Below are 16,637 nucleotides of genomic sequence, written 5' to 3' on the forward strand. Positions count from 1 at the left end.
GGTAGAGGGGGATGGGACAGGTGAGGGTCCCCCCCAATGGTTTAAGATCCCCACCCCCACACACCTGAGCCAGGTGTCCAACCACAGGTGTGTCCCCACACCCAGGTGACCCCAGGTGTCCCCAGGTACCCCAATGTCCCCCAAGGTGTGCCCAGGTGAGCTTTACCTGCCCCCCCCCTACCCAGGTGTCTCCAGGTGTCCCCATGGCCCTGCAGGTGTGTCCCAGGCGTCCCTCACTTGTCCCTCTCAGGTGTCCCCATGTCGCCCCAGGTGTGCCCAGGTGTGTCCCAGGTGTGCCCATGTCCCTCCCCAGGTGTTCCTCACCTGTCCCCAGGTGTCCCTCAGGTGTCCCAGGTGTACCCAGGTGAGCCCAGGTGTGTCCCCAGGTGTCCCCATGTCCCCCCAGGTGTGTCCCATGTCCCCCCAGGTGTCCCCAGGTGTCCCTCACCTGTCCCCATGTCCCCCCAGGTGTGTCCCAGGTGTCCCCATGTCCCCCCAGGTGTGTCCCATGTCCCCCCAGGTGTCCCCAGGTGTTCCTCACCTGTCCCCAGGTGTCCCTCAGGTGTGCCCAGGTGTGTCCCAGGTGTCCCCATGTCCCTCCCCAGGTGTCCCTCACCTGTCCCCAGGTGTCCCTCAGGTGTGCCCAGGTGTGTCCCAAGTGTCCCCATGTCCCTCCCCAGGTGTCCCCATGTCCCTCCCCAGGTGTTCCTCACCTGTTTTTTTCTCTCTCCCCTTTCCCCTCTCAGGTGTTTCTGTTCCGTTCCCGCTGCGGCTCTGACGCAACCGTGCCCCGCCCCCCGTCAGACCCCGCCCCCCGCCCCTCCCCCGGGGTCACGGCGGGGTCACCTGGGGGGAGGGGCGGGGTCAGATGAGGGGAGAGGCGGAGTCAGCTGGAGAGGGGCGGGGTCACATTGGAGAAGGGGCGGGGTCAGCTGTGGAGAGGCGGGGCTGCAATGGGGCGGGATCAGCTGGGGTGGGCGGAGTCACGGAGGGGGGCAGAGGACAAGGGGGCGGGGTCACGTGGGAGAAGGGGCGGGGTCAGCTGGAGTGAGGGGCGGGGCCACCGGGGAGGGGCGGGGACACTTCGGGGGGAAAGGGGCGGGGTCACCCGATGAAAGGGGCGGGGTCACGTGGCAGGGGTCAGGTGGGAGGGGGTCTCGGGGAGGCGGGGGCGTGGTCTCGGGGAGTTGGGGGCGTGGTCTCGGGGCTCACCTGCGGCCATGGCGGCTCCAGGTGCTCGGGGGGGGCTCGCGGGGCTCACCTGGGGCCTCCTGGGGCTGCTGCACCTGGGCGGTGAGTGACGTCACAGGGGGGGCGGGGCTTAGCCCAAACCTGGGGGATTCTCGCCCAAAAAATTCGGGGATTTTAGCCCAAAATTGGGGGATTTTTGCCCAAAATTGGGGGATTCTAGCCCAAAAAATTCGGGGATTTTAGCCCAAAAATTGGGGGGATTTATCCTAAAAAAATCAGGGATTTTATGCCCAAATTGCGGGGAGGGGGGTTACGAAAAAAACTGGGGGATCTTATCCCAAAATTGAGGGAGGTTATGCCAAAATTTGGGGATTTTATCCCAAAACTGGGCTTAGCCCAAAATTGGGGGATTCTAGCCCAAAAATTTCGGGGATTTTATCCCAAAATTCGGGGATTTTATCCCAAAACTGGGGGGATTTATCCAAAAAAATGTTGGGATTTCATCCCCAAAAATTCGGGGATTTTTATCCCAAAATTGGGGGAGTTTATTCAAAAATTGGGGGATTTTATTCAAAAAAGTTCAGAGCTTCTATCCCAAAATTGGAGGGATTTATCCCAAAAAATTTAGGGATTTGCGCCCAAAATTTGGGGATTTAATCCCAAAATATTTGGGAATTTTATTCCAAAAACTGGGGGCTTTACCCAAAAATTCGAGAATTTTATCCCAAAATTGGGGGGGATTTATCCCAAAAAATTCGGGGGTTTTGCTCCAAAATTTGAGCATTTTATCCCAAAATTTGGGGGTTTTATCCCAAAATATTTGGGAATTTTATTCCAAAATTGGGGATTTATCCCCCCCCCAAAAAAAATTCAGAGATTTTATCTCAAAATTGGGTGATTTCATCCCCAAAAATTCAGGAATTTTATCTCAAAAATTTCGGGAAATTTTATCCCCAATAAAATTCCGGATTTGGGGCCAAATTTCAGGGATTTTATTCCAAAAAATTTCCGGATTTCATCCCAAAATTGGGGAACTTTATTTTTAAAAAAATCAGGATTTGACCCCAAAATTCGAGGATTTTATCCCAAAATTCCATTTTTTTTTTTCCACCACCAAAATTCTCTCTTTTTTTCCCAAAATTCCCATTTTTTTTTTGCCCCCCCCCCCCCCCCCTTCCCCTCCCTCCTCCCCTTCTCCAAATTCCGGGAATTTCCCTTTTCCCGCCCATTTTTCCCGGGAATTCCGCCCCGCCCCCGCCCTTGGCTCCCGATCGATTTTTGGGGGCAAATTCCGCGATTTTGGGGCCCCCGCGCGACCTTCGGCCCCTCCCGGATCCCGAATTCCCGAAATTCCCAGAATTTCCCAGAATTCCCCAATTCCCCCTCCCCCCATTTCCCCCAAATTTTCCCGATTTTTTCCCAAATTTTCCCAAATTTTCCCCATTTTTCTCTTCCCTTCCCCCACTTTCCGCCTTTTTCCTCGATTTTATCCCCAAAATTTTTCCCAAATTTTCCTCATTTCTCCCAATTTTTCTCCTCCCTTCCCCCACTTTTCCCCCTTTTTCTTCAATTTTCCCCAATTTTTCCCAATTTTCCTCAATTTTCCTCAATTTCCCCAAATTTTCCCAATTTTCTTCTCCCTTTTCCCACATTTTTCCCAATTTCCCCCATTTTTCCCAATTTCCCCCATTTTTCCCAATTTTCCCCAATTTTTCCCAATTTTCCTCAAATTTTCCCCGATTTCCCCAAATTTTCCCAATTTTTCCTCTCCCTTTCCCCATTTTTTCCCCTTTTCCCCCTTTTTTTCCCCATTTTCCCTCCCTTCTTCCATTCCCCAAACCCCCTCACCTGTCCATGCCCACCTGTGCCCACCTGTGCCCACCTGTCCCTTCCCCCTCCCCCGCCTCACCTGTCCTTTCTCTTTCCCACAGGTGTGCTGTGCTCAGGTGAGTCCGTACAGGTGTGCACAGGTGTGCATGGACAGGTGAGCTCAGGTGAGTCCAGGTGTGCACAGGTGAGCATGGACAGGTGTGCTCAGGTGAGTCCAGGTGTGCACAGGTGAGCATGGACAAATTTACACAGGTGAGCCACAGGTGTGCCCAGGTGAGCATGGACAGGTGTGCTCAGGTGAGTCTGTACAGGTGTGCACAGGTGAGCATGGACAGGTGTGCTCAGGTGAGTCCAGGTGTGCCCAGGTGAGTCTGACCAGGTGTGTTCAGGTGTGCATGGACAGGTGTGCACAGATGCATCTGAACAGGTGTGAACAGGTGTGCAGGGACAGGTGTGCACAGGTGAGTCTGACCAGGTGAGTCCAGGTGAGTCCAGATGAGTCCAGGTGTGCACAGGTGAGTCTGACCAGGTGTGCACAGGTGAGCATGGACAGGTGAGTCCAGGTGTGCACAGGTGTGCTCAGGTATGGACAGGTGAGTTCAGGTGAGCACAGGTGAGCATGGACAGGTGTGCTCAGGTGAGTCTGACCAGGTGAGTCCAGGTGAGCCCAGATGAGTCCAGGTGTGCACAGGTGAGTCTGACCAGGTGTGCACAGGTGTGCATGGACAGGTGAGCACAGATGAGTCCAGGTGTGCCCAGATGAGTTCTGAACAGGTGTGCACAGGTGTGCTCAGGTGAGTCTGACCAGGTGAGTCCAGGTGTGCACAGGTGTGCATGGACAGGTGAGCACAGGTGAGTCTGAACAGGTGAGCACAGGTGAGTCCAGGTGTGCACAGGTGAGCATGGACAGGTGAGTCTGACCAGGTGTGCAGAGGTGGGCACAGGTGTGCATGCACAGGTGAGCACTGGTGAGTCTGAACAGGTGAGTACAGGTGAGCACAGACAGGTGTGCTCAGGTATGGACAGGTGTGCTCAGGTGTGCACAGGTGAGTTGAGGTGAATACAGGTGAGCACAGGTGAGCGTGGACAGGTGAGCTCAGGTGTGCACAGGTGAGCACAGATGCATCTGAACAGGGGTGAACAGGTGAGTCCAGGTGTGCACAGGTGAGCATGAACAGGTGTGCTCAGGTGTGCCCAGGTGAGTTCAGGTGCGCTATGTGCAGGTGAGTGTGGGCATGTGAGACATGCATCTGAACAGGTGAGCACAGGTGAGCCCAGGTGAGTCTGACCAGGTGTGCTCAGGTGTGCACGGACAGGTGTGCTCAGGTATGGACAGGTGAGTTGAGATGAATACAGGTGAGCACAGGTGAGCGTGTACAGGTGAGCTCAGGCACAGCCAGGTGTGCTCAGGTGAGCAGGGACAGCCACAGCTGTGTGCAGGTGATGCACCTGGGCACACCTGGGCACACCTGGGCACACCCATTGCACACCTGGGCACACCTGGCCACACCCATTGCGCACCTGTGCATGCACACCTGGCCAGGGGGGTGGGGCTCAGCACCTGCGCAGGCCCCATGGCCACACCTGCCCAGGTGAGGCCCCAACACCTGCCCAGGTGCCCCCAGTCCCCATGGGGTGCCCAGGTGAGCTCACCTGTGCCCGTTCCGCGTTCCAGGTGTGCCCCCAGGTGAGGCCCTGCTGGGCTCAGGCGCCACCCCGGAACCCTCAGGTGAGTCCCTGGTGCCCAGGTGAGGCCCTGGAGTGCCCAGGTGAGCCTGTGGCACCCTCAGGTGAGCTCCTGGTGCACAGGTGAGCCCCTGGCACTTGCAGGTGAGCTCACCTGTCCCCATTGGGCACCCAGGTGCTGCTGCTGCAGCGCCCAGGTGAGCTCACCTGTCCCTGTTCTGTGTTCCCCAGGTGTGACCCCAGACCCCTCAGGTAAGAACCGGACACCCCCAGGTGAGCCCCATTGGGCGCCCAGGTGAGCTCACCTGTCCCTGCTGGGTGCCCAGGTGAGCCCCATTGGGCGCCCAGGTGAATCCCTGGCACTCAGGTGAGCCTGGGGCTCGCCCAGGTGAATCCCGGGCACGCCCACCTGAGCTCACCTGTGGCCATTGGGTGCCCAGGTGAGCCCTTGGCGTGCCCACCTGAGCTCACCTGTCCCTATTGGGCACCCAGGTGCGCTCACCTGTCCCAGTTGGGCGCCCAGGTGAGCCCCATTGGGTGCCCAGGTGAGCTCACCTGTTCTGTGTTCCTCAGGTGTGACCCCAGACCCCTCAGGTAAGAACCGGACACCCCCAGGTGAGCCCCATTGGGTGCCCAGGTGAGCTCACCTGTCCCTGCTGGTCACCCAGGTGAGCCCCATTGGGCGCCCAGGTGAGCCTGTGGCACCCTCAGGTGAGCCCTTGGCATGCCCACCTGAGCTCACCTGTCCCTATTGGGCACCCAGGTGAGCTCACCTGTCCCAGTTGGGCGCCCAGGTGAGCCCCATTGGGTGCCCAGGTGAGCTCACCTGTCCGCATTCTGCGTTCCAGGTTTGCCCCCAGGTGCAAGCCCGGAACCCTCAGGTGAGCTCCTGACACCCCCAGGTGCGCTCACCTGTCCCCATTGGGCGCCCACCTGAGCTCACCTGTCCCTGTGGGGCGCCCAGGTGAGCCCCATTGGGCGCCCAGGTGTGCTCACCTGTCCCCATTGAGCACCCAGGTGAGCCCCATGATGCGCCCAGGTGCGCTCACCTGTCCCCGCCGTGTGCGCAGGTGAGCCCTATCGGGAGGGCCAGGTGCGCCTGGCCGGGGGCCCGCACAGGTGCGCGGGGCGCGTCGAGGTGTTCCACGCGGGCAGGTGGGGCTCGGTGTGCGACGACACCTGGGACCTGGCGGCCGCGCGCGTCACCTGCCGCCAGGTGCGCTGCGGCCCCGCCCTCTGGGCGCCGGGCGGGGCGCAGTTCGGCGAGGGGGCGGGGCCCATCTGGCTGGACGGGCTCAGGTGCGACGGCAGCGAGGCTCACCTGGGCCAGTGCGCCGGGCACACCTGGGGACAGCACAGGTGCAACCACGCCGAGGACGCCGGCGCCGCCTGCGCAGGTGAGGGCGGGGGGGGGCAGGTGGGGGCAGGTGAGCTGTCCCACACCTGTGCCCAGGTAACCCAGAACCCCTCACCTGTCCCACACCCCACACCTGTGCCCAGGTAACCCAGAACCCCTCACCTGTCCCACACCCCACACCTGTGCCCAGGTAACCCTGACCTCCTCACCTGTCCCTCACCTGTCCTGTCCCACACCTGTCCCACACCTGTCCCCAGGTAACCCTGCCCCCCCCACCTGTCCCAGGTGACCCCCAGGTAACCCTGCGCCCCCCACTCACCTGTCCCTCACCTGTCCCTGGTAGCCCCCAGGTGACCCCCCCCAGGTAACCCTGACCCCCTCACCTGCCCCTCACCTGCCCCCAGGTGCCCCCAAGTGACCCTGACCCCTCACCTGTCCCCAGGTAGCTCCCCCAGATAACTCTGACCCCTCACCTGTCCCACACCTGTGCCCAGGTAACTCCCCCAGGTAGCTCCCAGGTAACCCTGACCCCCTCACCTGTGCTCAGGTGCCCCCCAGGTAACCCCCCAGGTGACCCTGACCCCACACACCTGTCCCAGATAACCCAGACCCCCTCACCTGTCCCCAGGTGCCCCTGACCCCTCACCTGTGCCCAGGTAACTCCCCCAGGTAACCCTGACCCCTCACCTGCCCCACACCTGTCCTGTCCCTCACCTGTGCCCAGGTGAGCCCCCAGGTGCCCCCCAGGTAACCCAGACCCCCTCACCTGTGCCCAGGTAACTCCCCCAGGTAACTCTGACCCCTCACCTGTCCCCAAGTGTCCCCCAGGTGACCCTGACCCCACACACCTGTCCCAGGTAACCCTGACCCCCTCACCTGTCCCTCACCTGCCCCCAGGTAACCCTGACCTCTCACCTGTCCCACACCTGTGCCCAGGTGCCCCCAAGTGACCCTGACCCCTCACCTGCCCCTCACCTGCCCCCAGGTAACTCCCCCAGGTAACCCTGACCCCACACACCTGTCCCAGGTGCCCCTGACCCCTCACCTGTCCCTCACCTGTGCCCAGGTAACCCTGACCCCCTCACCTGCCCCCAGGTGCCCCCAGGTGTCCCCAGGTGCCCCCGGGTGCCCCTGACCCCACACACCTGTCCCTCACCTGTCCCCAGGTAACCCTGACCCCCTCACCTGTGCCCAGGTGCCCCCAGGTGCCCCCAGGTGCCCCAGACCCCCTCACCTGCCCCACACCTGCCCCCAGGTAACCCTCCCAGGTAACTCCCCCAGGTAACCCTGACCCCACACATCTGTCCCACACCTGTGCCCAGGTAACTCCCCCAGGTAACCCCCAGGTAACTCCCCCAGGTGCCCCCAGGTAACCCCAGGTGCCCCTGACCCCTCACCTGTGCCCAGGTGCCGCCCTCAGGTGACCCAGACCCCCTCACCTGCCCCTCACCTGTCCCCAGGTAACCCTGACCCCCTCACCTGCCCCTCACCTGCCCCCAGGTAACTCCCAGGTAACCCTGACCCCTCACCTGTCCCCAGGTGCCCCTGACCCCCTCACCTGTGCCCAGGTGCCCCCAGGTGCCCCTGACCCCTCACCTGTGCCCAGGTGCCTCCCTCAGGTGCCCCCCCCTCTCCCCGCAGAGTCGTCGGTGCCGGCCCCGCCCCGGCTGCGTCTCTCAGGTGCGCCCGACAGGTGCGCGGGGCGGGTGGAGGTGCTGCGGGCGCACCTGTGGGGCTCCGTCTGCGACGACGCCTGGGGCCTGCGCCAGGCCCGGGTGCTCTGCGCTCACCTGGGCTGCGGCCCCGCCCTGGAGGCGCCAGGTGCGGCCAGGTACGGCCGGGGGGAGGGGCCCATCTGGCTCGACGACGTCACCTGCACGGGGGAGGAGCTCGACTTCTTCAGGTGCGGGCACCGGGCGTGGGGGAGAGCACAACTGCCACCACGGGGAGGACGCAGGTGTGATCTGCGCAGGTGAGATATGGACAGGTGAGCACGGACAGGTGAGCACAGGTGTGATATGGACAGGTGAGACACGGACAGGTGAGACACACCTGGGGCAGCACAACTGCCACCACGGGGAGGACGCAGGTGTGATCTGCGCAGGTGAGAGATGGACAGGTGTGCACAGGTGAGATATGGACAGGTGAGACAGGTGAGATATGGGCAGGTGAGACACGGACAGGTGTGATATGGGCAGGTGAGATAGGGACAGGTGAGCACAACTGCCACCATGGGGAGGACGCAGGTGTGATCTGTGCAGGTGAGACACGGACAGGTGTGCACAGGTGTGATCTGCGCAGGTGAGATATGGACAGGTGAGCACAGGTGTGATATGGGCAGGTGTGCACTGGGACAGGTGAGCACAACTACCACCACGGGGAGGACGCAGGTGTGATCTGTGCAGGTAAGCACGGACAGGTGAGACAGGTGAGACATGGACAGGTGAGATATGGACAGGTGAGGCAGGTGTGCACAGGCATGATATGGGCAGGTGAGCACAACTGCCACCATGGGGAGGACGCAGGTGTGATCTGCGCAGGTGAGACATGGACAGGTGAGACAGGTGAGACACGGACAGGTGGGACAGGTGTGATATGGACAGGTGTGTGCAGGTGAGACAGGGACAGGTGTGCACAGGTGAGACAGGTAAGACACGGACAGGTGAGACAGGTGAGATATGGACAGGTGAGCACAACTGCCACCATGGGGAGGACGCAGGTGTGATCTGCACAGGTGAGATATGGACAGGTGTGTGCAGGTGAGATCTGCACAGGTGAGCACAGACAGGTGTGTGCAGGTGAGACACGGGCAGGTGTGTGCAGGTGAGACAGGTGTGATATGGGCAGGTGAGACATGGGCAGGTGAGACAGGTGAGGCGCAGACAGGTGAGGTGCAGACAGGTGAGACAGGTGAGATACACCTGGGGGCAGCACAACTGCCACCACAGGGAGGACGCAGGTGTGATCTGCGCAGGTGTGACACGGACAGGTGTGCACAGGTGAGATATGGACAGGTGAGACAGGTGAGACAAGACATGGACAGGTGTGTGTGCAGGTGTGCACAGGTGACACAGGACAGGTGAGACAGGACAGGTGTGCACAGGTGAGACACGGACAGGTATGTGCAGGTGTGCACAGGTGTGATATGGACAGGTGAGAGAGGTTTGCACAGGTGTGCACAGGTGAGCAGGGACAGCTGAGCCATGGACAGGTGAGCACATACAGGTGTGTGCAGGTGTGATACGGACAGGTGTGCGTGGGTGTGGTGTGCACAGGTGAGCACAGGTGAGCCATGGACAGGTGTGCATGGGTGAGGTGAGCACAGGTGAGCACAGGTGTCTGCTCAGGTGAGCCATGCGCAGGTGATGTGGGAGCTCCTGCAACGCGAGCCTCACCTGTCCCACAGGTAACCCCAGCCCAGGTGAGCCTCACCTGTCCCTGTCCCTGTCCCTCACCTGTCCAGGTGAGCCTCACCTGTGGCCGCTCCCTCACCTGTCCCCGTCCCTCACCTGTCCATGTCTCCCAGGTACCCCCAGCCCAGGTGAGCCTCACCTGTCCGTGTTCCCTCACCTGTCCGTGTCCCTCACCTGTCTGTGTCCCCGCAGGTGAGCCCGGCTCAGGTGCGGTGCGGCTGGCGGCCGGGCCTCACCTGTGCGCAGGTAGGGTGGAGGTGCTGCACGAGGGGCGCTGGGGCAGCGTCTGCGACCGCGGCTGGGACCTGAGCGACGCCCAGGTGAGCATGGGGGGGACAGGTGGGGACAGGGGGGGGGACAGGTGGGGACAGGTGAGCACAGGGGGGGGACAGGTGGGGGACAGGTGAGCACAGGTGGGACAGGTGAGGGCAGGTGGGACAGGTGAGCATGGGGGGGACAGGTGAGAAGGTGGGACAGGTGAGGTGGGGGGATGGACAGGTGAGCACAGGGGGGACGGACAGGTGGGACAGGTGAGCAGGTGGGACAGGTGAGGGGGGGGACACGGACAGGTGAGCACGGGGGGGGACAGGTGAGGACAGGTGAGTTCAGGTGCGTCCCTGGTGTCCCTCAGGTGCGTTTGAGGTCACTCAGGTGTGTTTGTAGTTCAGGCAGGTGCGTTACCTGCCCCAGGTGTATTTACCTGTCCCACAGGTGTGTTAAAGCTCACTCAGGTGTGTCACCTGTCCCCAGGTGTATTTAAAGTCACTCAGGTGTATCTAAGGTCTCTCAGGTGTGTTACCTGTCCCGCAGGTGGTGTGTGTGTATCTCACTCAGGTGCATTTACCTGTCCCGCAGGTGGTGTGCCGCCAGGTGTATTTAGGGTCACTCAGGTGTGTTTAGGGTCTCTCAGGTGTATTTACCTGTCCCGCAGGTGGTGTGCCGCCAGGTGGGCTGTGTGTATCTCACACAGGTGTATTTAGGGTCTCTCAGGTGTATTTACCTGTCCCGCAGGTGGTGTGCCGCCAGGTGGGCTGTGGGCGGGCCCTGTCGGCGCCGGGCGGGGCGCGGTTCGGGCGGGGCTCGGGGCAGGTGTGGCTCAGCGACCTCACCTGCGCGGGCAGCGAGCGGCACCTGGGGCAGTGCCCCGCCCCCCCCTGGGGCAACAACACCTGCGGGCACCAGCGCGACGCGGGCGTGGAGTGCGCAGGTGAGCACGGACAGGTGAGGGTGGGGGGGGACAGGTGAGGGCATGGAGTGCGCAGGTGAGCACGGACAGGTGAGGGTGGGGGGACAGGTGGGGACAGGTATGGACAGGTGAGGGCGTGGAGTGCGCAGGTGAGCACGGACAGGTGGGGACAGGTGAGGGCATGGAGTGCGCAGGTGAGCGCCGACAGGTGAGGGCGGGGGGACAGGTGGGGACAGGTGAGGGCGGGGGGGGGACAGGTGAGCACGGACAGGTGAGCATGGATGGGGGGCAGGGGGGACAGGTGGGGACAATGGGGACAGGTGAGCATGGACAGGTGAGGGTGGGGGGGGACAGGTGAGGGTGGGGGGGACAATGGGGACAGGTGGGGACAGGTGAGCACGGACAGGTGAGGGCAGGGGGGACAGGTGGGGACAATGGGGACAGGTGAGCATGGACAGGTGAGGGCAGGTGAGGGCGGGGGGGACAGTGGGGACAGGTATGGACAGGTGAGCATGGACAGGTGGGGACAATGGGGACAGGTGAGCATGGACGGGGGGGCGGGGGGGACAGGTGAGCACAGGCAGGTGAGAACAGGTGAGCACGGACAGGTGAGGGCAGGGGGGGACAATGGGGACAGGTGAGGGCAGGTGAGCACAGTCAGAATAGGTATGGACAGGTGAGAACAGGTGAGCACGGACAGGTGAGGGCAGGTGAGAATGGACAGGTGAAAGCAGGTGGGGACAGGTGGGGACAGGTGAGCACAGGTGAGCACGGACAGGTGGGGTCGGGTATGGACAGGTGAGCATGGACAGGTGAGGGTGGAGGGGACAGGTGGGCATGGACAGGTGAGGACAGGTGAGCACGGACAGGTGAGCACAGTCAGAATAGGTATGGACAGGTGAGAAGAAGCAGAGACAGATGAGAACAGGTGAGCAGGGACAGGTGAGCACAGACAGGTACGGACAGGTAAGCATGGGCAGGGGGGCACAGGTACAGACAGGTGGGCAGGGACAGGTGAGAACAGGTGAGGGTGGGTACGGACAGGTGAGCTCAGGTGAGCAGGGACAGGTGTGCTCAGGTGAGGGGGTGGGGCACAGCTCTGCTGTGAGGTGTCCCTTACCTGCCTGCACCTGTCCTCCATCCTCACCTGGCGCCACCCATCCCCTTGCCCCTGTAGCCCCACCCACACCCTCACCTGTCCGTCCCTCACCTGTCACCTGTGCATTCACTCACCTGTCCCACACCTGTCCCAGGTACTCACCTGTCCATCCCTCACCTCACCTATCCCTCACCTGTCCATCCCTCACCTGTCCATCCCTCACCTGTCCCAGGTGCTCACCTGTCCCACACCTGTCACTCTCACCTGTCCATCCCTTACCTGTCCCTCACCTGTCCATCACCCCACCTGTCCCTCCCTCACCTGTCACCTGTGTATTCACTCACCTGTCCCTCACCTCACCTGTCCATTGCTCACCTGTCCCTCACCTGTCACGTGTGTATTCACTCACCTGTCCCACACCTGTCCCACACCTGCCCCCCTCTCACCTGTCCATCCCTCACCTCACCTGTCCCACACCTGTCCCATCCCTCACCTGTCCCAGGTGCTCACCTGTCCATCCCTCACCTGTCCCCCTCTCACCTGTCCATCCCTCACCTGTCACCTGTGTATTCACTCACCTGTCCCTCACCTGTCCATCCCACACCTGTCCCTCACCTGTCCCAAGTGCTCACCTGTCCCTCACCTGTCCATCCCACACCTGTCCTCCTCTCACCTGTCCATCCCACACCTGTCCCTCACCTGTCCATCCCTCACCTGTCCATCCCTCACCTGTCCATGCCCTCACCTGTCCATCCCTCACCTGTCCCTCACCTGTCCCCCTCTCACCTGCCCACCCCTCACCCGTCTCTCACCTGTCTCCCCGCAGCCCCTCCCCCGTCGCCCTCACCTGTCCCGCCCGTTCCCGCCCCGGCCCCGCCCTCCCAGGTGCGCCTGGCCGGGGGCCCGCACAGGTGCGCGGGGCGGGTGGAGCTGCTGCACCTGGGCAGGTGGGGCTCGCTCTGCGGCCGCGCCTGGGACCTGGCGGCCGCGCGCGTCACCTGCCGCCAGGTGCGCTGCGGCCCCGCCCTGGCCACGCCCCCCGGCGGGCGCTTCGGGCCCCGGGAGGGCCCCGTGTGGCCGGGCCAGGTGCGCTGCACAGGTGAGGAGCTCACCTTGGACAGGTGCGAGAGGCGGCCCTGGGCGGAGAGCGGCGGCTGCGGGCACGAGGAGGACGCGGCGGCCGTGTGTGCAGGTGAGGGGACAGGTGAGGGGACAGGTGAGGGACAGGTGTGCGCAGGTGAGGGACAGGTGAGGGGACAGGTGTGCACAGGTGTGTGCAGGTGAGGGGACAGGTGTGTGCAGGTGAGGGGACAGGTGAGGGACAGGTGAGGGACAGGTGAGGGACAGGTGAGGGACAGGTGTGTGCAGGTGAGGGACAGGTGAGGGACAGGTGTGCGCAGGTGAGCACAGGTGAGGGGACAGGTGTGGGACAGGTGAGGGACAGGTGTGTGCAGGTGAGGGGACAGGTGAGGGACAGGTGTGCACAGGTGAGGGACAGGTGTGCGCAGGTGAGGGACAGGTGTGAGCACCTGGGACAGGTGAGGGACAGTGGGGGACAGGTGAGGGACAGGTGAGCAGGTGAGGGACAGGTGTGAGCACTGGGGACAGGTGTGCACAGGTAAGGGACAGGTGTGTGTGGTGAGGGGACAGGTGTGCACAGGTGAGGGACAGGTGTGCAGGTGAGCACCTGGGGACAGGTGAGGGACAGGTGTGAGCACCTGGGGGACAGGTGTGCACAGGTAAGGGACAGGTGTGTGCAGTGAGGGGACAGGTAAGGGCACCTGGGAGAGGTGAGGGACAGGTGTGTGCAGGTGAGCACCTGGGATAGGTACAGGGGGACAGGTGAGCACCTGGGGGACACAGGTGTGCCCAGGTGAGGGGCGGGGCCAGGTGAGCACTGGGGGGGGCTCAGGTAATGTAGATGGGGTGAGGTGCCCAGGTGTGCCCAGGTGTGCCCAGGTGTGCCCAGGTGTGCCCAGGTGACCTCAGGTGTACTCAGTTAACACAGGTGTGCCCAGGTGTGCCCAGGTGTGCCCAGGCGCCCCCAGGTGCCCCCAGGCGCCCCCACCTGTCCCCATCTCCCCCCCCCAGGTGCGGATCCCCCCCAGGTGCGGCTGCGGGGCGGGGCCGGGCCCTGCTCGGGGCAGGTGCAGGTGCTGCTGAACCGCACCTGGCTGCAGGTGTGCGGCCTCACCTGGGGGCTGCCCGAGGCGCAGGTGCTGTGCCGGCAGCTGGGCTGCGGCCCCCGCCCTCAGCGCACCTGCGGGGCCTCACCTGGCGGCCCCCGAGCCTCACCTGGCCCAGCCGGGGCCGCTTTACCTGTCGGGGCTCACCTGTGACGGATCCGAGGCGCACCTGGAGGAGTGCCTGCAGGAGGGGGCGGGGCCGAGCACCTGCGCAGGTGGGGCCCCGGCGGAGCTCAGGTGTGAGATGCCCAAAGGTGAGAAAGGGGGGGGGGAGGGGCTAAAGGGGAGGGGGAGGGGCCAAAGGTGTTGGGGGAGGGGCTAAAGGTGAGGGACTGGTGCGGGGGAGGGGCTAAAGGGGAGGGGGAGGAGCCAAAGGTGTTCGGGGAGGGGCTAAATGGGAGGGAGGAGGGGCTAAAGGGGAGGGAGGAGGGGCTAAAGGGGAGGGGGAGGGGCTCCAAATGTGAGGGGGAGGAGCTTCAGGTGAGGGACAGGTGTGGGGGAGGGGCTGCAGGTGTGAGGAGGGAGGGGCTAAAGGTGAGGGGGGAGGGGCTAAATGTGAAGGGGGAGGGGCTGAAGGTGAGGGGGAGGGGCTAAATGTGAAGGGGGAGGGGCTAAAGGTGAGGGAGGAGGGGCTAAAGGTGCCGGACAGGTGAGAAAGGGAAACCGGGACAGGTGGGACAGGTGTGCAAGGTTAAACCAGGACAGGTGAGACAGGTAAAGGTGAGACAGGTGAGAAGGGAGGAGCCAGGACAGGTAAGGACAGGTGAAGGTCAGACAGGTGAGAAAGGTGGGACAGGTAAGGACAGGTGAGAAAGGGAAACCGGGACAGGTGTGCAAGGTTAAACCAGGACAGGTGTGGAGGAGCTGGGACAGGTAAGGACAGGTAAGGACAGGTGAGTACAGGTGAGAAGGGTGGAGCCAGGACAGGTGGGACAGGTGAAGGCAGGTAAGGACAGGTGAGAAAAGTGGAACAGGTGTGAAGGGTGGGACAGGTGAGGACAGGTAAGGACAGGTGAGTACAGGTGAGAAGGGTGGAGCCAGGACAGGTGTGAAGATTGAGGACAGGTGGGACAGGTGAAGGCAGGTAAGGACAGGTGACTCCAGGTGAGAAAGGTGGGACAGGTGAGGACAGGTAAGGACAGGTGAGAAGAGCCAGAACAGGTGGGACAGGTGAGAAGGAGGGAACAGGTGAGTCCAGGTGAGAAGAATGGGACAGGTAAGGACAGGCAGGGACAGGTGAGAAAGGTGGGACAGGTGAAGGTGGCACAGGTGAGAAGGGTGGGGGACAGGTAAGGACAGGTGGGAAGAGCCAGAACAGGTGGGACAGGTGAGAAGGAGGGGACAGGCAAGGACAGGTGAGAAAGGTGGGACAGGTAGAGACAGGTAAGGACAGGTGAGAAAGGAGGAGCCAGGACAGGTATGGAGGAGCTGGGACAGGTGGGACAGGTAAGGACAGGTAAGGACAGGTAAGGACAGGTGAGAAGGGAGGAGCCAGGACAGGTGTGAAGATTGAGGACAGGTGGGACAGGTGAGTACAGGTGTGAAGGCTGGGACAGGTAAAGGCAGGTAAGGACAGGTGAGAAAGGTGGGACAGGTGAAGCTGGGACAGGTAAGAAGGAGGGAACAGGTGAGTCCAGGTGAGAAGAGTGGGACAGGTAAGGACAGGTGAAGATGGCACAGGTGAGAAAGGTGGGACAGGTGAGAAGGGTGGGACAGGTGAGTCCAGGTGAGAAGAATGGGACAGGCAGGGACAGGTGAGTACAGGTGTGAAGGGTGGGACAGGTAGGAACAGGTAGGGACAGGTGAGCCCAGGTGTGACAGCTGGCACAGGTGAGCCCAGGTGTGACGCCTCCCCCGCGCCCCTCACCTGTCCCCCAGGTGCGGCCCCCACCTGCTCCTACCTGGTGGCGCTGCTGGTGCTGCTGACGTCACTGGGCGGGGCCCTGCTCTGGCTCACCTTGCGGGCCAGGTGTGTCCCAGGTGAGTCCCAGGTGTGTCCCAGGTGTGTCCCAGGTGACCCCAGGTGTCCCCAGGTGTCCCCAGGTGTGTCCCAGGTGTGTCCCAGGTGAGTCCCAGGTGTGTCCCAGGTGTCCCCAGGTGTCCCCAGGTGTGTCCCAGGTGTCCCAGGTGTGACCCCAGGTGTGTCCCAGGTGACCCCAGGTGTCCCCAGGTGTGTCCCAGGTGACCCCAGGTGACCCCAGGTGTGTCCCCAGCTCACCTGGACGCCCTGAGGGCCCCCGGCGCCATTTACCTGCCCAGGAGGGCCTCACCTGGCGAGGGGGAGGAGCTGCAGCTGATGGACGACGCCCCCTGAGCTCACCTGGAGGGGCTCACCTGGAATCCCTCACCTGGAGCTCACCTGGGACTCACATGGAGCTCACCTGGTGGGACTCACCTGGCACCTGGAACCTCTCACCTGAACCTCACCTGGTTGCCCTCACCTGGAATTCTCACCTGAGACTCACCTGGAATCCTCACCTGAACCTTACCTGGCCACTCTCACCTGGCCACTCTCACCTGGAATCCCTCACCTGAATCTTTTATCTGAACCTCACCTGGAATTTCTCACCTGGAATTTCTCACCTGGCCCCTCCCCCCTTTCTGGCAGCTCAGGTGTCCCCGCACACCTGGGCAGGTGAATAAATTTTCAAAAATGGCGTCTGGAGCCTCCAGGTGTGAATTTTGGGGT

The 16,637-nt window shown here is 62.3% G+C and overlaps 1 protein-coding gene across 1 annotated transcript; it reads left to right on the top strand.

The window, feature by feature from the left end:
* The first annotated feature begins 1,220 nt into the window (after positions 1-1,220).
* Positions 1,221-16,262, top strand: LOC139585589 (scavenger receptor cysteine-rich domain-containing group B protein-like). Its single transcript, XM_071418382.1, has 18 exons — positions 1,221-1,293; positions 3,123-3,137; positions 4,697-4,750; positions 4,939-4,959; positions 5,281-5,301; positions 5,556-5,588; positions 5,778-6,104; positions 6,612-6,622; positions 6,962-7,049; positions 7,706-7,967; positions 8,962-9,038; positions 9,670-9,797; positions 10,489-10,684; positions 12,589-12,954; positions 13,854-13,978; positions 14,067-14,202; positions 15,827-15,928; positions 16,162-16,262. Exons 1-18 carry the CDS (start codon positions 1,221-1,223, stop codon positions 16,260-16,262), a joined length of 2,136 nt encoding a protein of 711 aa, XP_071274483.1.
* The last annotated feature ends 375 nt before the right edge of the window (positions 16,263-16,637 follow it).

This window comes from Agelaius tricolor, unplaced genomic scaffold (genome assembly GCF_023055355.1).
Source record: "Agelaius tricolor isolate 1412-34295 unplaced genomic scaffold, bAgeTri1.0.p SCAF_85, whole genome shotgun sequence".
NCBI classification, from domain to species: Eukaryota; Metazoa; Chordata; class Aves; order Passeriformes; family Icteridae; genus Agelaius; species Agelaius tricolor.